Source organism: Ctenopharyngodon idella, chromosome 17, assembly GCF_019924925.1.
Source record: "Ctenopharyngodon idella isolate HZGC_01 chromosome 17, HZGC01, whole genome shotgun sequence".
Lineage (NCBI taxonomy): Eukaryota > Metazoa > Chordata > Actinopteri > Cypriniformes > Xenocyprididae > Ctenopharyngodon > Ctenopharyngodon idella.
The window spans coordinates 5769486-5792674 of record NC_067236.1 but is presented as its reverse complement, the minus strand read 5'-3'; the positions used below and the strand labels follow the sequence as shown (position 1 = coordinate 5792674).

The 23189-nt window shown below is 38.2% G+C and overlaps 1 protein-coding gene across 2 annotated transcripts in view; it reads right to left on the bottom strand.

Moving 5' to 3' along the window:
* Positions 1–1530: 1530 nt before the first annotated feature.
* The window catches only part of pdzd8 (PDZ domain containing 8), a 46356-nt gene continuing 24697 nt past the window's right edge, over positions 1531–23189 (bottom strand). Inside the window, exons 4-5 of one of the 2 annotated variants that reach the window (XM_051867803.1) lie at positions 6344–6506; positions 1531–6204 (exon numbers count right to left, since the gene is read on the bottom strand). In XM_051867803.1, the coding sequence (XP_051723763.1) occupies positions 3944–6204; positions 6344–6506 (2424 nt within the window). In that variant the 3' untranslated portion in view covers positions 1531–3943. Of the gene's footprint in view, positions 6205–6343; positions 6507–20323; positions 20760–23189 lie in introns of those variants that run through there. The other variant, XM_051867805.1, reaches the window with a different exon arrangement.

The following is a 23189-nucleotide window of genomic DNA, read 5'->3' as shown; positions in this document are numbered from 1 at the left end:
ATGGTCTATTGATTTAAAAAGATGTGTTGCTTTACTCAATAGGCCCATGGTTTAAATTTGTTATTTCCTGTTATTGATTCTGCAGTGTGGCAATCTTGTTAACGGGTCCACAGACTAACAGAATGCCACCTGCTCCCAACTGTCTTAATAATAGCTAATATTATGAACATTTAGCTTTAGATAATCCTGTAATCAGTTCACAGGGGTTTTTTTTTATTTTTGGAGTGATTGTTTATACAATTTAACCCAGTAAATGAGGTAAGAGGTTGTGAGGATGATTTTCCATTGTTTTTCTACGTAAACTCGTGCTGAACATTTAATCTTTTGCAGCGTCTCACACAAAAAATGTGCTGCTCAAAAATACATTTTAAAAATTGCGTCTCGAGACCTTGCATCTTTTTCCAGTCCAACCCAAAAACATGTTATCGTCAAAATTAGAACAGAATTTAGTTTTCAGCACTCTCTGTGATACTTAAAGGACTAGTTCACTTTAAAAATAAAAATTGCCCCAAGCTTTACTCACCCTCAAGCCATCCTAGGTTTATATGACTTTCTTCTTTCTGATGAACACAATCAAAGAAATATGAATAAATATCCTGATGCATCCGAGCTTTATAATGGCAGTGAACAGGGGTCACGAGTATGAGCTGAAGAATGTTCTTCCATCCACCCATGATAAACGTGTACTCCACACGGCTCCGGGGGGTTAATAAAGGCCTTCTGAAGCGAAGTAATGTGTTTGTGTAACAAAAATATCCACATTTAACATGTTATAAAGTAAAATATCGAGCTTCTGCCAGACAACCTTCTGTATACAACGTACAAAGAAAGTATAAAACACTTGAAGTTCAAAAAGCTTACACTACATCCTACACCTTCCGTATTCAACTTACGTAAAAAGTGTAACTGACGGGACGCCAGTTTACACTTTCTTCTTAACTTGAATACGGAAGGCGGTCCGGGGGAAGCTAGATATTTTACTTCATAACTTGTTAAATATGGATATTTTTTTACACAAACGCATTGCTTCGCTTCAGAAGGCCTTTATTAACCCCCCGGAGCCGTGTGGAGTACACTTTTACGATGGATGGAAGAACTTTATTCAGCTCATACTCCTGAACCCCGTTCACTGCCATTATAAAGCTCAGATGCGTCAGGATATTTATTAATATTTCTCAGATTGTGTTCATCAGAAAGAAAAAAGTCATATGCACCTAGGATGGCTTGAGGGTGAGAAAAGCTTGGGCTAATTTTCATTTGAAAGTGAACTAATCCTTTAATTCTGGTCAGTTACAGTGTTCTCCATTGTACATGGCAATGCTGCATATCTGGGCTCATCCAGTGAAACCGACGCTACTTTCATATGCCGCTGACTCGCTCTCTGGTTTCATTCAATTGCAACTAGCATCTGAGTTAACTGGCGCAGCGAAAATGACCAATGTTGCAGTGTTCGTCTTGTTTCTAGGTTGACTGTGATAAGTGATCCACTAGACCTCTCTGAATGGGAAGGTGCAAAAATTACAGAGGAACTTTTTTTTATTTCTAACAATTTATTTATCTCAAGTGCATAAGCAAATATGATATGTCAGTGCATAAAGGTCTTGCAGCAAATTTAAAAGCTGTGCACTTTGTCAGTGGATGCCCTCCACCGTAATTAAAACTCACAAAAGAACAAAATCATATTTACATAAAGCAAAAACAACAACATCAACAACAACAAAAAGAAAGGATGGACCCACATGTTGAGCACTATATAAGTTCAGGGAGAAAGGACATGGTTTAAAGTCACCTACATTACTAGCCCATTTACAATAGCGCTTTAAAACATGACACAGCTTCCAATAAGAACAACAGCTTTCCCAGAAAAGCTTAACCACAGCTTGCCAAGGTGGATATGATGTTTTATACTTGTTATTTTACTGTTTTTACCCTCCATTGTGATAGAGATAATTGGAGCAATATTTTGAGAGCACATGTTGGTGGTGTTGAATTTGAAAAGCACAGGATAACAGCAGCAGCAGCAGCAAAAAAAAAAAAAAAAAGATTCTTAGTCATTTTAATGACTGATTTAGTTTTTAATGACTAATTTAGTATTAACATTTAGATGTTATTCCTTCCAGTGATTCAAAAGGAAAAAGTTCCTTTGTGGTTTGAGTGGTAACAAACTTCTTTTGGGTATGTTGTCCAAGGCCCTGTGAAGAAGGGGGCCCAATAAGGTCCTCTATGGTGAAACGTAATTATTGGGTTAGGGTGAGGGGGACCCACTCTTAAAAATGTTATTATGTTCCAGGCCCAGTGGATAGTATAGGTGTTATAGCAGCAGAAACATTAACTAGGGACAGCACGACTAGGTTGATTAGATTAGGAGTTCTGTCCTCGCCACCTAAAGGCCTTGTTTTTACTGAAAAGCTTTAATTCTGGAAAAAAGATCCAGCAATGCATGTACCCAATGACAGATGTCCATGTGTAAACCACATTTAAATAATAATAAAATGTGAGTGATGACAGAAAAAATATATATATAAATATATGGACCGAATCCAAGTCCATTTAGGGTAGATAAAATAAATGAAAACTAACTTGAAATACACAGACAGAAGCCAAACCAGACTCACAGCTTTTAAGCCCAGCAGACTGTTACAAACTGTTAATGAATTTACACATTAACTTTGGGAATTAGGGAATACTGTATGCATTGACAAAAAAAAAAAGTTTTTAATGATGTAGTTTTACACTTTGAGAAATGTTGTTTTGAGAGGTGAATGGAATAATGAATGTAAAGTGAATCGTTTGGGAGATACATTCATTAGTACACATGTAAAATTAACGTTCAAAGGTGCCAAAACATGCCCACAGATGCAAGACAATGAAAATATCCTTGCATCAAAACAAAACTAAATATTACAATACATAAAGGAAACCAAAAATTAACTGGCTGGCACATTCACACAAACAACCATTCACCCGGACCAACTGATGGTGGATAAAAAGTTAAATAGGTTTGACAAAAATTGCCACCATTTTAAAACACAAAGGCTCAAAGCAAGTTAATTGTGAGATTAAAATATAATGAGATTATTGACAATTAATGGAAACATATATTATGAAACATATGTATGCAATATAAATATCCCTCCCTCAAAATAAAAAGGTCACATGGCTTTGTGACATAAATTAGATAAAGAATGGTCCCCAACAGTATAATTAACATCAAGATTCCCTCTCAGTTCAACATTTTAAAATCAACAAAAACAAACAAAAAATACGCTTTAAAATTAGTAAAAACTGTGAAGTAACATGAGGAAAGGTGCTTATCAGAGGACAATGTTGGTGGGAATGGCATCATCTTCTACGGACTGTTTTTCAGGTATATTTCTACATTTTGTAGTTTATAGTGTAAGGCAGAGGGGCTTGAAGCTCAAAACACACTAGGCAGGGTGAATTTCCAACCATGAACATCACTAACAGCAAACATGTATATAATTCAGTCTGTACTAATACACAAAGTTTGAATAAAAATACGTATTCAAGCTCATCTTGCTTCACACTGACTCTCCCTTTTGAAGCTTATGTTTAAAAAATTGACTACACCATTCAGGTAAGGCAGGTTGATCAAGATGTCATGGGAACTCATATTTTGCGTATTTTATGTAATACTGCTGAACGTATTCAGATTGATGGTTTTGTCCTCTACAACTGCAACTAAAAGACTAAAGATGGGGGGAATTATTTATTTTAAAAAATTAAAATGTAAAAAAAAAATCTGGTAAACTACTGACACTCTCACAAAATTCAAATGACAGTACATTGCAGTGATATTCAGGAATACTTTTGCAAACCTCACAATCACCTGTGGAACGCTCACAGGTCAACCTTAATCCAAATCATACATGATAAAAAGTCTTTGTTCTTGAGTCCCAAGCCCCGATGCCTTTTGTCATCTTTACGGCAACGCCTCTACACAGATCTGTTCCTCCGTAATCTCATCCAGCATCTGAACATCAACGGGACTGCAAATGTCACTGTCGTACACTTCTGTGCCCAGCAGGGCGTCCTCCAGACCCTCGGCTTTCGCCTTCGGAAAGCCATGCTGTTCAGATGGTGAGGTGCTTTCTACAGACTCTAGGTCTTCGATGCCAGCACGGTAGTGAATCATGAGCAGAGTCAAAGCTTGGAGTCGTTCACCGGACTTGGCCAGAGCTGCAGAGATGAGGGCCTTGCGTCGTGAGTCAATCGTCTCTCGTTCTTCCAGATTTAGAGAGTTGTTATGCTCCAACTCCTGGTCAATCTCCTGCTGCAACTTGTCCAACATAAACTCCAGTTTCTGCGAACGCTCATCTGTTGGGAGGCCACGGTAAAGATCTCGACCAATCTCTTTGACGGCGATGAACACGCTGTCATCTAGCCCACCTTCTTTACGCACTAGTTTGGAGCCACCGCTACCAGGTGGCTGCTTGGAAGGACTGCCCCCAGCATAGGTCTCTGTGTCACTGCTCTCGTTGTCAGATGTGTTAGGCGTGTGTTTCGGAGAAGGTTCCACCACCCCTGATCCTATTTCTGCAACCTGTTCTGGAAGTCTGGTTTTGGGCACCTGCCTCAGATTGAGAAGTCGAGAGCTAGTGTTGATAATGTGACGTGTAAGGCCAGTAGTTGCCCGATTAATGGTGGACTTTGCCTCAGGATCTGCCCCACGCCGGTCTGACGCGGCTACGCAGTAAGGGTGCTCTGTTAGGCACTTCTCTTGACACTTCTTGTGACAAACATAAGAACAGGTCATGCACTGCGAGGCAGCTTTGGTCCACACCTTCTTCTTGCAATACTCGCACCAAGTGGGATTCTGGAACTGAGTGTCTTGAAAATTGTGCCGCATCTCTCCTATTTGCATGCCGCTGTAACTCTGTTCATCCCGGGTTACCACGAGCACCTGCTCCCGTTCCTTTTCCCGGTCTTTCAAGTCCTCTTCCTGAAGAATCCCTTCCCGCTCACGCTCTATAAGTCCACTGGACAGATCTGACTCCCCATCTGCCAGGTAAGTGAAGTTGAGTGTAACATCTCCAAAGCAGAGTTTCTCGTTGAAACCTTTGTGAGTGCTCAAGCTGCGCAAAGCGGTACGGCTGACGCTGGCCCTTGGTTCAGGAGCACACAGACGAAAGGTACTCTGATATTCCGCAGATGACGTAGATAAGCATTCCAGTGCTATGTGTTCCAAGCGCAAGCTGACATGCCCTAAGCACAAGAGACTACCGAGCTTGAAGGGGTTCTTGCACCAAAGTGCTACATTGAGGAATTTGTGGTTGTTTTCCACTTCAAAGACCATAGAGGCTTTGTTCCAGCGAGCAGTTCTGCTGCGGTACATAGTCTCCGATGATTCCCAGAGACCCTGCTCGTCTACACTGTCCCTAGTGTTGGAGGAGCTCTCAGATATCTTGTCTTTGGCTGAATCTTGTTTGTTTGTGGCTGGAATATTTAGGATTTCCTCTGTGGGCTCTGGGTGCTTGCTCACAGGCCTCGACTCTGGTGACTTAACAGGGATTTTTTCTAATGGTTTTTCGCCATTGCCAGTAATGGGTTGCGTTTTCTCTGGACTTTTTTCCACTGCAGGTTCATTACCTTCTACCAGGCTTTGGGTTTCTGAGGAGGCAGATGTGACTTTTATATGTGGTCTAGGAGGAACAGGAGGGCGTGCAGGTGGTGGAGGAGGGGGCACAGTTGGTCTCTGTGGCTGTTCAGAGGGTTCAGCAGTCTTGACATTTGGCGGCTTTGGTGATTCTTTGGGCTGGGGTTTGAGTGGGGACTGAAGGTTCAGCCTGCGGTTGAGAATTGGCGAGATGGAACCAAGGGGCTTGGCCAGGTTGGCCACAGTTTTTTTGGGACTTTGGTTTACAGAGAGCAGGAAATCCTCCTTAGTGTCAACAGTGACTGGAGCTGCAGTTGATTTGGATTCAACGATCAGCTCCTCAAACTCAGAGTCATTGTCTCTGTTATCAGATATGTCCATGGTGGTTATTGGGGCTGGGTCCTCCTCGTAGCCCCCAGGCTGAGGAAGATAGCTTGGCTCCTCCATTGGGCCAAGGGGTTCTTGGAGTGTCCCCAAGCCCACAGCAGGCACCTGGTGACGGACCGGCCTCTCATATAACACTATCACTCTCTCTCCAGCTTGTTTCAGCAGTTTCGGCACTTGGACAGAGGACGTCACTTTGACTCCTGTGTAAACAGACATGAACAACACTTTAAGCTTTGCAAATGTACTATCAAATCTTATGAAATTGGGCATTAAATGACCTACCCACTATGTCAAACATTCCGCTTAAATGGTAAGGAGTAAATTTATGTAGTCTCTAACCTCCAATAGCAATGAGGCGATCTCCTCTCTGTAAGTCCGCCAGGGCAGCTGGGGAGTTTGGGGTGATGGTCTCTATGCTCACATGCACCGTGTCACCATCACTGGCCGGAACATGCCTGAAAGTCATCCCCACGCTGCCAGATGGTCCTTTGATCACCTCTGTCTGCAACACAAAACAAAGGGAAACAATATCAGATTTGCTAATAATCTTAATGAAAAGGTTGTGTAATTGAAGAAACTGGGGCTTCACAATAATAATTAGATTCCAATAGCTTTGTAAATTGTTACATCTTTTCTTTATTGCAGGTGTTCTTCCGGCATACATTACTTTAAGTCATAAGATCACCAAGTGGGACTTGACAGGATAGGAGAAGTTAGGGGAAGCTTTTTTGTAACTAGTTGATAGGAACAATAGCAGTTAAGCCAAAAGACAGTTTAAGCTTATCCTTTGACAGCAACAGCAGTTTATAATTAGGGCGGACAACCTACATTATGACGTGAAAAAGACAGCCTTCACTTTCTATACAAAGCTCTCTCTTCCCATCACATCCAACAATTTTCATGGTGATAAAACAATGCTCTCTGAAACGAAGGCATGGGAGGTCTGCAATTACTGCTAATTTCACTCTAAACGTGCCACGAAGTAGCAGCTGCTGTTCGAGGCTGGCTGCATCACGAAGCCTGCATCACAATATCCACCTGCAGCTCCACCTGCAGCTTGGGTTGACACCATACAACATCAGGTACACAAGGAGCAAGTCAGTGTGCCAACGTAAGGAAAAATTCCACTAGATCCGCCAAGAAACAAAAATGATGATCTGGACTGTACAGTAGTTGCACAAACACTAGTAAGATTGTTTTTCATTGATCTTTCCATGACATGTCCTCTGTGTCTCCCTTGTTCTCTTTCCCCTTCGTTTGTGCTGGGGGTGGGCAAGAAAAGACAGGATGCAGATCCATGCTGCTGAGATGGATGACTGTAATTTTGCTGCTGTCATTTGTTATAACCCTTGAGAAGGGCACTGATTGAGTTAAACATGGGATGAAAAAACAGACAATCTACTCAAGCTGGCAAGCTGAAGACTGACTTGCCCAGTTTTGACCAATGACTAACTGTCTATAGAAACATTTAAGAACCCTCTGTAATTTCTTTGAAGGCAACTAACAAAAAACACCCAAATTCATCAATATAAAACGGATAGTTCCAAAGCCCTATATAATTTTATATTATACTGAATTATATTGAATGTTATTAATAATACATTTAACATTTATTAATATTTAACACTGATATATTATCGTAATGATGTTGCCATTGTTTGCTGTTTTCACTGTAATATACACAGGTTTTTTAATAACTCTTATTTTATAAAATGTTTGATGTGAATATTCCTGTTTATAATGGTCAAGTGAACGTCACAAGAATGGTCAGCTGATTCATCATAAATTACGTCAAAGCTATTTTTTTACATAATTGAATTGCTTTTAAAGGAGGGCACATGTGGTAGCCATGGGAATGAGTAAGAAAAGAGACAAGAGAGAGCACTTGTGCCAATACTATTTGCATACATGTCATCTTTTAGCAGAGACGCCGAAGATAAGTTTGTTTATAACAGACAAAATAAACACACAGGAACATAAATCTTAATGTCTGAAGGGATGCTGTTAAACTCTCCACAGAGATGATTAATTCTGAACATTTCTTCCCTCAGGACACAACCTGATCCTACCCTTTACACATGTCAGAGAGGGTTTGTGGGAGAAAAACAAAAGCTTCAGGCTTTTTTGAGGCCACTGATGGTCTTCTTAACCGGCATGTTTGGGATAATTCATTGCAACCTGTTCAGGAAAAAGCAAAGTCTATGTGAGGAAACTCCTTATTCACCACCTGTGTGATTCGGAATTAAACTGATGTTCTAGATTTAATGTTCAATTGCTGAAACAAACAAACACAGAAAACAAGACACCATTGTTTGTTGCATGGTGGACAAGGGCTGTAATCTAGAGAAGACTTTCATCTGATATTAACCTTAAGCACTAAAATTACTTTCGGATCGAAGTCTTCTGGTACAGGTACATATTGTACCTCAACATCAGAACTGGTTGGACCTACATTATATGATGCATTTACTAAGACTGAATGAGCATCAAGGTCAAGTTTTCTGCTTAAAAGAATATGACAACCAAAGCACACCCAACAGACTTCGTTGTCCACAACTGAATGGGAACCAAGACACTTGGAATTAGAGTAGAAAACAAAAGAATCTGCATTAAATCTAAAAATAAATAAAAACTAGGGCGAAAAAGACATCTGTGCTTAACGTGTACCTTTGTTTTTCCACTTTTAGAATGACAAAATGACAAGATTCAAAGAGTGAGAGAGAAGAAATGAAAGCGAGAAAGAAAGATTTGTCTGACACAGGAACCAAACGGCGACATTGAGCGGCAATTACAGGCGATTTCTGTAGCTGAGTGGTGGCTAAGGGGTAATTACACAACCATGGAAAGTCACAGCAGGAGGAACGCTCACACACTCATTGCGTGCGTTACTGTGTGTCTGCATGTGTTGAGTGCAGGTAAACGGACTGCTGCCGCTCCGACTGGTACGTGAGGACGCTGTTCATCTGTCAATTTGCTGTCCGTCTCACCTCATCACCACAAGGTTCAAAGATACACCCTCACATCAAGTATCACGGAAATATAAAACAGCTTTTCAACAAACAAACACGGGGCCTGCGGGACATTTTCAGGTCAATTCCATTGATTACAGCATAAATGTCAGAATTAAAACACAACACTTAAATACCATTACACACATTCAATAGGAGCGCGATAAAAACAAGACTACAGCTGATAAAATTAAATCTGTCATCATTTCTCACCCATTTGTCATGCCAAACTCATATGACTTAATTTCTTCTGTGAAATATAAAAGAAGGAATTATGAATTGTAGTTGCTCTGCCAGTATTTTCAACATATTAGCAACGTATTACAAAATAAAAGTTACAGCAATTTATTGTATTTTTTAAGCAACACTAGCTAGGAATATAACTACCATTCAAAAGTTTGGGTCTGTAAGGGGGAAATCAACTATTTTATTTAGCAGGGATAAATTAAATTGATCAATAGTGACATTAAAGACTTACATTATTTATTATCACAGGAATAAAATTACATTTCAAAATATATTGAAATAGAAAAAAATATTTTAAATTTTAATCATATTTCACAATATTACTGTTTTACATAATTTTTTAATGAAATTTAAGCAGCCTTGGTGGTCATAAGGCTGTAAGTCTTTCAAAAATATCTAACCGACCCCAAAATTTTGAATGGTAGTGTACATCAATAATATTCTATAAATAATATGCAATCAAATATTTAAGTTTGCAAGGCACAAATAAAAGATCAAAAAACAACATATAGTGACAACATGTTGTGTCCCATGGAAGATATTAAGTAAAATAGGCTAGGAAGTAATATGACAGTGAGTAAATAATGACTTTGAATTATTGTTTAAGTAACAAAACAGCAACTTTGATTTCATTTACTTTTCTAGTTTTTCTGATGCCTCTCAAAGAAAGAACATGAGTCTCTCACTCTTTCATATGCACAGCACAAAAAAAATGCATGCGGTGAAATGCTTGGCCACCCTAATATTGCCTCTAAATGAGCACAGGCATCAAATCGTACTGTGCACTCAAAGAGACAGACAGATGAATAACTGCTCAGAGAAAGAAAACATGTCACACAACATCAGCCCAAAACACTCACAAACGCACACACTGTACAACAAAATGGAAGGTTCCTTCTACTCATCAGGTGTCAGTGAGTGAGTGTATACGTGTTAGTAGGTGGTAGACGTTACGTGCAGCGGTGTGATTGTTGACAGATGCCCATTGAAGCTATTGTGCCGAACGGACAGTTGCCTTGTGTGTACACCTGTTGCTGGAGGAGTGACTGTGTGTGTTCAGCCAAACCTCCCACTCTTCATTTCTCTCTCTACCTCCATTTTTCCTGCTATCCATTTCATTCATCCTCCCACTCCCTTCATCCCACACCTTTCTCCCTGACTGGCTTATATAAATCTACCCTTTTCAGAGGATGCTCTTATCCTTCACTTAAGGTGATAATCATGATGCCTGACAGAAAACACATAATTGATACACACTTTGCTTACCCTGGGTTCAGCAAACATTTGGGGTCAGTTAGACTTTTTAATGTTTTTGAAAGAAGTCTCTTATGCTCACCAAGGTGGCATTCATTCAAACAAAATTACAGAAAAACCAGTAATATTGTGAAATATGTTTTAAATTTTAATGTATTCCTGTGATATACAGCTCTCTGCTTGCAGTACACCAGTCACGCTCGTCAGGAAACACATTTTGAATCAAATCATATGTCATTAATAGCGGTTCACTTCCACGATTTAGTACGACTGCATTGATATCAGTAGCAAACCATACCGGATTCACATGAACCGTACCCGTTTTAAACAGACTCAGATATGGTTCGCGGGTTCACATCATCCAAACAAACCAAACTCTGACATCAATCGAATCCGGGTGTCCACCAAAAGTGCTAGTGTGAAAGCACCCTTAAAGTGACAGTAGCCTAATAAACCTGCTGCAGTCTGTCATTAATTTTAATCAAACAACAAAAGACAAAGATAAAAATCACTCACCGCTCTTGAATATATAACTTTTGTAGTTGTAATAAGGATTAGTGTATATTTAATGTATACAGCAGTGTTATTTTACATTTGATTACTTCATTAAATTTCTGTTGTAGGCTAATTACTTGTCTGAATACCACTGTTTGGTACATCTTCCTGAAAAACTTAAAACACTGTTTATTTAATTTGTATTTTTGTTCTGTTGTATTTATTTGTCAGATTTGTTTGTAATTCGTTTCTTATTGTATTGCTGACTTCTGTCACTGTTTTGAGGACCTTTTACTTGCATTAGTTAACCTATAGTTTTTGCTAAAGTATCTAAAATTACACATCATGAAAAGACTTTGATCATATCACCCACCAAGTTTTAAATAATCGTGATTTCAATACTGACTAAAATAATCGTTATTATGATTTTTGCCATAATCGAGCAAACCTAGCTTCCAGATCAAATGCACAGCAGTCCTGAGAGTTGACAGAGATCGTGCCAAGTCAAACATTCGTGCCACAGGTGATTATGTGATAAATCAACAGAATCAACAAAGCAGCAGCAGGTTTATTTTGTGCTTTGTTGAGTGAACGAGGAGTTCGGTAAAAAGATCCATCATCACACAATGATGGAACAACTCACTGGAAATGTAATGTGGTTTGACGTGTTTCAATGACTGACGCAGACAGTAAGGATCGAGGCAGCAGCCTTCAGCAACTTTAGACCAATACAGACGCATGAACAATCTCTGAGAAAGTGAAGCACAGACCTTTTGTATGCCCTATGTCTCCTGAGAGCCTGTTTCTCTTTAAAATGAAAGTTTTTTTTTTTCTTTTTTTTTTTTTTTTCTCAATCTGTTAGTTTTATCCGCAACCTGAGCTAACGAAATTAAAATCGGCAAGCATACGGACTCACTCCCACCACCTAGCAAAGAGAGAAAACACTAATCAAAGAGTAATTCCACAAATATATATATATATATATATATATATTCTAGCTTTCTCCGTATGGTTAGGGTTTCTCCATTTAGTGAAAAAGGGGGTGAAAACAGAACTACATTTTGAATTTTACTTTTTACATTAAACATTTTGAATGTAACTGGTCACAACAGCTGTTGATTCCCCTGATGAAATGAATTCCTCTGATTGAAAAACACTCTTTTAAGTCATTTCAGAGCAAACATATAAAAAGATACTATTTAAAGGCTGAAAAATATCTGTCTATCTAGTTTCAGTATATTGGCCAGTTCTACTGCACAAACACTCTGTGTCTTTCTCACACACAATGGCTGGGTTCGGTGTCCTGATGCTGTAGTGAGAGCCGTCAGAGCAATGGTCAGTAATCGAATCATCTGGCACATGTCAGAGAGATTAGTGTTAGAGTATAGGGTAGCAGTCCCCGCAAGGCATGCGCGCACACACACACACACACACACACACACACACACACACACACACACACACACACACAGACACAGACACAGAGAGAGCTCTAGTGATTAATTTACTTCAAAAAGAGATGTGAAAGAAAGGAGACTTAGATTGATCCATCCATGTGGATGGATGGAAGATTTTAGAAAGATCTGGTGAAAATAGAAGTGAACATTTCTATATCTATATTCTCTGAAAAGAAGTATTTTTTTCTTTAAAGTATACATACACACATATACACAGATACACATCTGATCTGAATTTTGTCTTCTGTAAAGGTTCTTAATGATTTTTTCCCCTCAGTATTACACCAACACTGCAAGGATATAAAAGATTTATGTATCCGCAGACCAAGGGAAAACGTTTATTTTAAATTATCCCATTAGTAAAAAGGTTAAAAATTAAACAGTTCAAATGTCATATTGAGAATTTTCTGAGCTCGATGAAAACTCAATTTCAAAATGTGTGATGGCCAAAGCTGGCAGGGAGTGAGGATAATTAAGCATGAAGCATTGCTGTGGATTAATGTATGTTATATTAAGTTCCCTGGTTTGAGTCACATGTAGCATAATAACTGATGGCGTGGTGGAATATCGTCAACACTGCCCTTTTCTGACACTCTGCTAATTCAATCATTAGCTCTTCGTCTTTTCACCCATCCTCCAATCCACGCAAATTAACAAAACACTCTGTCACACATAGTTACAAGACAATGGCATGAGGTTATAATATTCAAAATCTGCTTTATCCAGTTCAGTCTCAAAGTTATGAGTTAGAGAGAAACAATTTGCACATCATAAAAACCTTCACAAAACAAACTACCACAAATTTGCTGATTCCAAAGCAAACTTAAGTACTACTTATTATTACACATTTTGAAAAAAAATAGAATAAGCCGTTATATCTTGGAAGAAACCCTCAACCATGGGCTCAGCAAGTTGCACTAATTGCTTCTCATTTTCTGTTTGTGGACAATCCTATTCCAGGAAACACTGATTTGCACGCATTTTTTCAAAGCTGAGATGAATGCAGTCGTGTCTCATCACGGACGGGCTGAATTTTCATGTTTCATGTTTTTGTGATAGGAGGAGGCTTTTCAGAGAGTGCCACACAAAAGGGAGGGTTGTTATGGAGACGGGGGACATTCAAAAAACAAGACCCTTCTCATCCCTCTCATTTGCAATTGTTCACAGCGGCCACAGCGTTCTTCAACGTCCGTCCGAGTCGGTTCCGTTTTTAGCGCCTTCATTGTTATTCACCCGCTCAGGATCTGTCCCCTAATCTACATGGGCCCGCCCTCAGATTAACCCACACGCGAACGGGACAAAGGTAGAACGAGAACAACCAAATGACAGATGGAAAGGGAAAATGAAGAGTCTGTCGTATCAGCACTCAAAGGCCATCCAACATGCGGGGTGAGGGGGGGTGGCAAGAGTTTGTCCTTATCATTCTGGCATTTTGTTTGTCATTTTCATTCTCTAAGCTTAAACTGAGTCAGTTACTTAAAAGTGAAGTTTCAAATGTCCCTTTCCCATGCAATCAGCAGCTGTCTGATACTGTCAAAAGATTTATGGCTTTATAAAACCCTCCACTGCAGCTGTATATTCAACAGGTGACATTTTGCTTCAAAGAGCAATGGACTCTGAACGAAGGGTAGACTAATGCCTGGCCCCAATCTGACTGCAAGAAATTAATGGTGTTTGACACATATTTTGAGGTTTCTCACTGGCCACATCAAGTGCCAGTGAGAAACCTCAAAATGTGTGTCAAACACTGTCAATAAGAAAGGGATAAGAAAGGGAGGAAAGAGAGAGGAAAAGTAAGAAAAGTAAGGAAGGAATTCAAGAAAAAAGAAAAGAAAAAAGAAAAGAAAAGAAACAAGAAAAGGAAATGATGAAAGAAAAAGGTAAGGTGAATTACTAAGGAAAGTAAATAATGGAAGAAAGGATGGAAGGAAACAAAGGGGGAAATTGGTAAAGAAAAGGAAATGAAGGGGGGAATTGGAAAAGAAAAGGAAATGAAAGGAAGAAAAAGAGAAAGGAAATAAAATAAGAAAGAAGGAAGGGAACAAATGGACAAATAGGAAGATGTAGTAAAGGAAAGTTTAGAAAAGAAAGAGGGAAGGGAGGGAATAGAAAGGGGAAGGGATGGGAAGTGGAAAAAACACAAAAGAAGCAATAAGGAAAGGAAGAAAGGAAGAAAAGATGAATGAAGTTATGTAAAGAGTACAGAAGGAAGGAAGGAATAGACAAAACAGAAAAAAAATAAGGAAAGGAAGCAAGGAAGAAAAGATGAAGGAAATTATGTAAAGGAGTACAGAAAGAAAAGAAAAAAAGAAAAGGAAAGGAAAGGAAAGGTAGAAAAGGAAAGGAAAGGAAAGGAAAGGAAAGGAAAGGAAAGGAAAAGCAAGGAAGAAAATGAAGAAAAAAGCAAAGCAAATAAAGAAAAAGTAATTGTAAATGAAGCTATATAACGTTAGAGCCTCATGGTCCTCTCTAGTCTAGATCTGTCTGCAGCTCTCTCTCTCTCTCTCTCTCTCTCTCTCTCTCTCTCTTTCCTTTATCCAATCTTTTTATTTCCAGGGAAGGTGCCCGGACAAGCAGAGAGCAGCAATAAACTGCATAAAAATGAGATTTAGCAGCAATATACTTCAGACTGCATCAAATCGTAGCAGCACAGACAAAGAGCAGCTGGCCTGTCAGACACCCCAGTACAAACAACAATTAACTAAAAATACACCAGCAGCTGACTGTGGGCAATACATACTTCAGAACAAAGTTAAAGTCACTCGACCCTGACCCCGACCCCGACCCCGTACACTTGGCCGGGGGGAACAAGAGTCAACTGGCTGAAAATCCTACTGTGCTGCTACACAACTGACTAAAGACAAGAAAGGTTTTTCCATACAATGCCTCGCAAAAAAATGCTGTAATGGATCATGACAATTTCTAGCACTTTGCAAAGTAACGTCATTAAGATACAAATCTTTGTGGCTGCAAAAAGTGTGCCTGTCTGCGCCTCAAGATAGAAATCCATTAAATTGATCTCCAGAATATTGATTTATTAGAAATAATGTTGTGTTATAACATTTCCGTTATCTGTCACAACTTGCGTCATCTCTTAAACATATTAAAACTATGTTGTTTGCGTGTCACATGCATCAAGACTCTACCAACCAATCAGTGTGCTGCTTTTTCTGTTGTGGAGGGCGTGGCTGGGATTAATTTAACAATGGGGCTGGAATAGCCAGCAATGAGTGTTGGTGTCTGTGCCGTCGGTAATACACCCATCAGACGCTCGGTCATGCACAGGGACGGCTGTCAAATTAGTTGGTTTATCGTCACTGGCACACAGAGCAAAATCAATTGGAAATACAAACTAGCAAAACAGCCTGGGAATCCCATATAGCAAAAGTGCCAATAATCTGTAAGCCCTTCATGAGCACTGTATAAAAAAAAAAATTTTATTAAAAAAAATAAAAAAATTAAAAAAAAAAAAAAATATATATATATATATATATATATATATATACATACATACATACATACACACACTGTTTTCAGGATGTTTAAAGGATTTTTACTGGAAAGCAAAACAAAATTAGCCTACTGATTAAGAAAATGTTTTTTCCAATGGCCTGGCTAATGGCTATTTATTATTTAAAGGCACAATATGTAATATTTTGGGATTAAAATATCCAAAAACCACTAGAACAGTGTTATATATTTTGTTGACTTGTGTACTTACATTATCCCAGATGTTTCCAAGAATGTTTAAATCCAGAGAAATAAGCAATTTTAACCAGGACACGGACCGTGTCCGTGCATCACTTATCAATGACATCATACCCGCGTTATCATTGATTTCTTGTTTTATTTTGTAAAAATCATGGACACCAAAAACGCTTTAATATATTATATGTTTTATTACACAAGGGAACAACTGTTTGGGTACATTTATAGACAGAAAACTAATCATTGTTATATAGCTCAACACATTTAGTCTTATTTTTTGAATCTCGTTTTCTTGATTATATTAATATGATATTCTAATATTGATCTAGCTTACTGCAACAAGTGTCTCAAAGCAGCCGCTGAGCGAACGCACAGAGTAACGTTATAACAATTTTCAACACACTCAAATGTATTTAATATGATAAAACAGCACGGCGTTACCCCACATACGCTTGACGGTAGAAGCGGAAGCGCCGACTGTGGCATAATAAAAGTTCCGCTGCTCTCGAGCCGTGTATCGCGCTTGTGTCTCATTAGCAATCTCTCCAGCGGCCTTGTTCCACTCCCACAGCACTTGGCCCTGCTCTGCTTCATACTACAGTAACGTTAATAATCTTATCCATGAACATGATTTCTGTCCGAGTCCCGTCGGATTCTTTTCCCCTGGCTGTGAGGTAAAGACAACATCTCCCATGATTCCGCACTCAGTCTCTGCGTCATCAAGCTACGCCTTTGTTTTGAATAGGCGACCTCTAGTGACGAAAAAATACATATTGTGCCTTTAAATCAGAAAAAAAAACAAACTATGACCCACACTGAATCAATGCTAAAATATGGAAAACAAATGCATATGAAGTACAAAACTAATACACATATTTGTCTTACAATTATGAAAATATTTGGTGAGTTCATAATGTAATAAATTTCTCATAATGTAAAAATTATTACATTATGAGCTCAAGATTTTATTACGTTTTGAGAAAATTATTACATTATGAACATTGTATTACAATAATATGCGACAAAGAAAGGACATCTGGCTTAGTAAGCAAGAGGTACAGAGACTGATACACCTACAACAGGAAGATTGGATCATTGGCATTGATCAATTGATGAAGTTGCAATTCCCCAAAAATTAGTATAAAAGTCTGAGGAGTAAAAGGCCTCCTCAGATGCTACCTGCATTAAGCGTAGAAGGACACCTGATACCCTAACGAGGGGCGCTTAACAGCATCTCCAATATTGCTGGATAAAGTTCGGTTATAGAGCTTTTTAGCTTAAGCTGATTTAAGTTTTATTTTGTTTCATTTTGCATTAACTGCTTTGTATTGTAACCAATAAGAGAGATATTTTATTTTTACGATTGCCTTCCGTGAGACTTTACTTATAACTACAAACTGAGCCTCAATAAAGAACAACCACAAGGTAGTCTTCTATGTATATTGTCTTCTCCGGCTGGTGAGTACTTTATGGTTTAGGCTAGAGCTGACTTACCTTACCCTACCTGAATAATCTTAGGGTTAAAAGGTGTACTATAAAAAGTCACACGACTAACAATGTTATATATTATATATATATATATATAAAGTGCCCCTATATACACACACAGGTATATATATATATAAGTCCCAAAAGCCAGTCTTCTTGGCTACCTACTAACTGCCCACAGAGGTCTGTGATAAGAGAGGGTGCTGCGGATGAAACAGCCATCTCAGAACCATTATAAGAGATGTCTTTATCTAAATAAGCTGAGATGAATAGGACTCTGTACTGATATCCTGACAAAGCAGGTATACAGAGGGTTATTTGTCTTTGCTTTAAATGAGATTTAAATCAAGGTGGGCAAATGGAAACAAGCCAACACGGCAGCTGCGTAACCCACACACCACAAACTGAAGACAAAATTTAGTACAAGTACATGTGTGTGCATGTCAAAGGAACATTCAACTGCAAAACATCTAAAATGATACACAAACACATCACAAAAGCTATATGGACATAACAGAACTTCAAATATAAAACATACTCAAACAAAAATACTTCCAAAAAAATAAATAAATAAATAAATAAAAAAAGGAAGAAAAGGAAAAAAAGCCACTGATCTGAAATGACAAGAGGCAACATGTTTTAAACAATGTCACAACCCTCTAAACAACAGTGATGGGAAAAAAATCCCAGTGACTGAGCGAGATTCCCATAACACACACTAACATATGTACGTGCACAGTCCAATACACAAATAAACACAGTGCACACACCCCCTGCAGTGCTCAATCGTGTTATTTTGATTGTAATAAACTCACACAGATCACTTTTTGAAGACAGTGTTACTCTCACAGCAATGTTTAAAGTGCCCCTATTATACTATTTGAAAGGTTCCTAATTCTGTTTAGGTCTCCTAAAACATGTTTACATGCATCAAAGGTCAAAAAACACTTTCATTTTCTCATAATATTCATTGCACATCACCACCTTTTTCAATGATTCTCAAACAACTCATTGGATGAATCAGTCTCTCTTCTTTCCGCAAGCCTGCTCTGCTCTGATTGGCTAGACGACCCAGTCTGTTGTGATTGGTCTACCACTTACAGCGCAAGTCGGAAACAAGCGCCCATTACCATGACTGATTCAGCTCCGGAAGCTTCCTAAAGCTCAGCGATTGTACACACTGTAAAGACAGTAATGGTGGCGTCGATTTTACCATATCAATCTGACCGCGAGTCCGATAATGAAATATTGGAAGAACTAGTTATTCAACCCAAACCTCCATTGCAAGGACGACTTGAGCAGGACATTTCTCAGTGATACGCTACTCAGTTTGACATTCATCATGAGATGTTGCAACTGTAATTCCTCAGCATCAGCATTAACAAGTGTATGTCCATCAACAAACCGATGTGTTTATTTCTAATTTATTGCGCTGCACATGTGGAAAATGTATTATTAACTGTATCAATAACAGATGCAATACATTAGCTGAGCACTAATGTGAATGACTGATGTAGCATTAAAGTTTGTAAAACAAATCTTGCTCCATCCTTTATCATTACTCAAAGTAGTAAGAGCGAACGACAGACAATCTGCATTAATGGACACAATTTTAGGTAATAGTGGGCCCACAGCTGATTAACAGAAGTATTTCAGTAAGATAACGTGAGTTAGCCGGAGACATAAAACACAAAACTATGTATTTTTTTGAACACTAGGTATAAAATATATACATCAATATTTAATCATACTTACAGGTTGTGATTCTAAGGACTAAGGTCCAAATGAAGTGGGTACTGTCCCATTTTTAACCACTGATTCTTCACAGCCTCATCCTTTGGAAGTAAAAATTTACTTTGACAGCACAGAGCACAGCGTATCGTCGACATGTTATCCACACGAAGGAGCTACAACATTTGAGGGGTGTTCATGTTTTCGCGGGATGTCCACGCAGAACATAGGCGGGCATTATGCAAATGTGTTAACTTGTGACATGTGAACTTCACGGAAACTGGATTCGAATTCTAAACGACTCATTTAAGCGGTACAGAGTCGACTCTTTCTTTTGAGAGACAATAACTTTATTTATGATGCACTTTCAACTTTACAACGTTGCAGACTGTTTACATTCATATACAGCTACATTACATACTGCATGAAAGGTGATTTTCAAAAATCCATAATAGGGGCACTTTAAAGGGTTTGTTCACCCAAAAATGAAATTTCTGTCATTAAGTGCTTACACTCATGTCGTCCCAAACCCATAAGACCTTCGTTTGTCTTCTGAACACAAATTAAGATATTTTTGATGAAATCTGAGGGTATCTAATCCACTCATAGGCAGCAACGACATTGCACCTTTTGAGGTCCAGAAAGGTATTTTTGTTTTGTTTTTGCGCACAAAAAGTATTCTCGTCGCTTCAAAATATTAAGGTTGAACCACTGTGGTCACGTTGCCGGTTTTAACAATGTCTTTAGTACCTTTCTGGACCTCAAAACGTGCAATGTCATTGCTGCCTATATATGTGTGGATCAGATACCCTCTGATTTCATCAAAAATATCTTAATTTGTGTTCCGAAGACAAACAAAGGTCTTACGGGTTTGGGATGACATAAGGGCAAGTACTTAATGACAGAAATTTTATTTTTGGGTGAACTAACTCTTTAACATGTTTCTAATGAATCTTGCATCTGTAATAACAATAATAGAAAATATTTCAGTTGAGCAAAAGCCTGATGACTGCACAGAAATGTCCACACAGAAATAAAAAAAAATTTCCACTGGGCATGGGTCACAATGGCCTGGCTGAATAATCATTTTATAGTTTGCACACTCAATTTCCATAAAATATTTTATATAATTTTTAAATATAATATAATATAATAATTTTATGGTGAGGCCAGGTTATTGATTTAGAGTACCCTGATATTACCACAGGGACGTAACACGGCATATGCTCGTTTAAAAAAGGGTTTCTTTGCATGGACATTGCTTGCAGTCTCTAACATCTCTAGATGGCCACGTACACTGAGGTGTGCTGGAAATGGGCATCGACGGGTGCGTGACTGCAGGGCGGTGCAGGTCGATGGTGAGAGCGGCTGGAAGATAAGAACAAATGAAAAGACCCCAGAGGCTCAGTATCACTTACTTATTACTGATAGCAGTGTTAGCCTCTCTGCACCAGAGGCGTAAGCTAAGAAAACATGCTTTAACACTTTAGTGTTTAGATTGTGTTTAAAAAAAAAAAAAACAACAACAATCCCCTAGCATGCACACGAAGACGAAAAGTGTGTCACAAGTGCACCATGCACATGTTCTTTTGGGCACATACCATGGTTATACCCAGGAGTACCATGTAAATACCATGTATACTGTACACATGCACTTATGAGAAGAAATCACAGTGCTGTTTCACATGTGGAACATATAAAATTAGTTTAGGATATGAGGAGCCTAATGGAGAGAGATGAAAAAACAAAAAGAGGAAAGAGACAGCAAGTGGAGAGAGTAACTAAAGGGTGGGAGAACATGAGAGAGAGAGAGGGAAAGAAAACAATGACCTTTTCCAGATGATATCTGTACTAATCCTGTGTTTGAAACCCTGCTGCGGTCTGTGAATCTGGGGGTCTGGGGGAAGCTGATAAAAACGAGGTGAAACGTACAGCGGCCAGTGTGCATCTGCATCTCCGTGATCAATTTTGTATTTCAAACAAACATGCCTGCATGTTTGCACATTCATATGGGTGTCTACTCAAACACACACTTAAGCATGCATGCACACACTCGCTACACAAAAAGCCACTCAAACACTGCATTGCAAGTCATTAGTGATGGGACTGGTTAATGCTAAATATGTGAACCCTTAAATCAATGTAGAGTCATCAAGCATACAAACACATGCTGTGTCAGTGCTGGAGCATGCCTGTTATAGTGATTAGAGATCTCTCTCTCTCTCACACACACACACACACACACACACACACACACACACACACACACACACAGTCTGGCTCATTGTGCTTCTTAATTAAGTACAGCCACACACAAAGGAATATTTTCTAGTTTTAGTTCAGCTGTTGATTTCAGATGTATTATTGCACTTCTAAAAATGGGACAAAGTAAAAAACAAACAAATAAAAAATACACACATATATACTACTTAACTACTATATCTACTTAATTATATATATATATATATATATAGAGATGTTTATAGTATATATTATAAAGATTTTGTTTAAAGAAATGCATACCTTTCATTCAGCAAGGATGCATTAAACTGATCAAAAATTACATTAATTGCCTTTATAATGTTACAAAAGAATTTTATTTCAAATAAATGTGGTTATTTTGAACTTTCTATTCACCAAAGAATCCTGAAAAAAGGGGTCAGTTTGCAATAAATATAAAGCAAATATTTATCACATAAATGCAGCCTAGGAGAACATAAGAGATTATTTCAAAAACACAAAAAAAATCATTCTATTCCCCAACTTTTAAACTGTATATACATAAACTCACAACAATAAATAGGGCTGGCCAGTACCAAAATCTGATTTCATGGTACAAGTAATTTTAATATCAAAATAAGTTATTGGTATAAAATCATGCATCACAATATAGTTTCTTTTTGCTAGAAATTCAACTGTTTATATTGCCATGTATTCATTTTTTTAATATTCCATTGGATTAAATACTTATCAAATGAAAGGTGCTTCATCTCATTTGATTATTTGTGTCTCATTTGATTATCACAAACCAAAAGATAAGATTATTCATAACAAATGAATGATGAGTTTGGCATCAGAGCACAAACAGCGCCAAATTAAATAAAAAAAAAAAAAACTCACAGTAATAGATTACAAATCATATTGGATGACCCGCTGTAAAATAGCTGATTTACGAACACCTGTGAGCGTACTTCAGTTGAAATCTATATTACATCAAGTTGTGTGACGTCACTTGGAAATGTAAACAACCTACTCTTTCTACACCGGATGTGAGCTTAGTGTCAGACTTAATAGGAGAGACCAAAGAAAATGATGAGAATGGAGCAATTTAAGTTGACATTTTCCAACTGCTGTCATTGACTGCTTTAAGAAGCCGCAGTTGGCAGGTACAAAACGAAAGGTTTATGCAAAATATGCATTTGTATAAATCAATAGCAATTAGACGCGTTTGTCCTTCCTCCAAAAGAAAGACAAATTGACATCTATAATAGAGACAAATAGATTACAGATTTATTATGGACACAAGGCACTTCACAAAGCTGCCCATTTTGGTAGACAAGCAACAAATAAACAAAACTAAATGCGTAGATATTCTATGTACTTAAATGCAGCCAATATGAACTTTTTATACTGAATGAAAATAACTTGCATATCACTGCGTCATTTCTAATTATTACAAACACACACTTCCTAAACGTTTTCCCATGGTCACTAGCATTCACAAACAACACCCTCAGGAGTGAAGACATATTTTCCAAAGTAATTTTAAGCTGTAGAGCTGTGAAGCACATCATTATC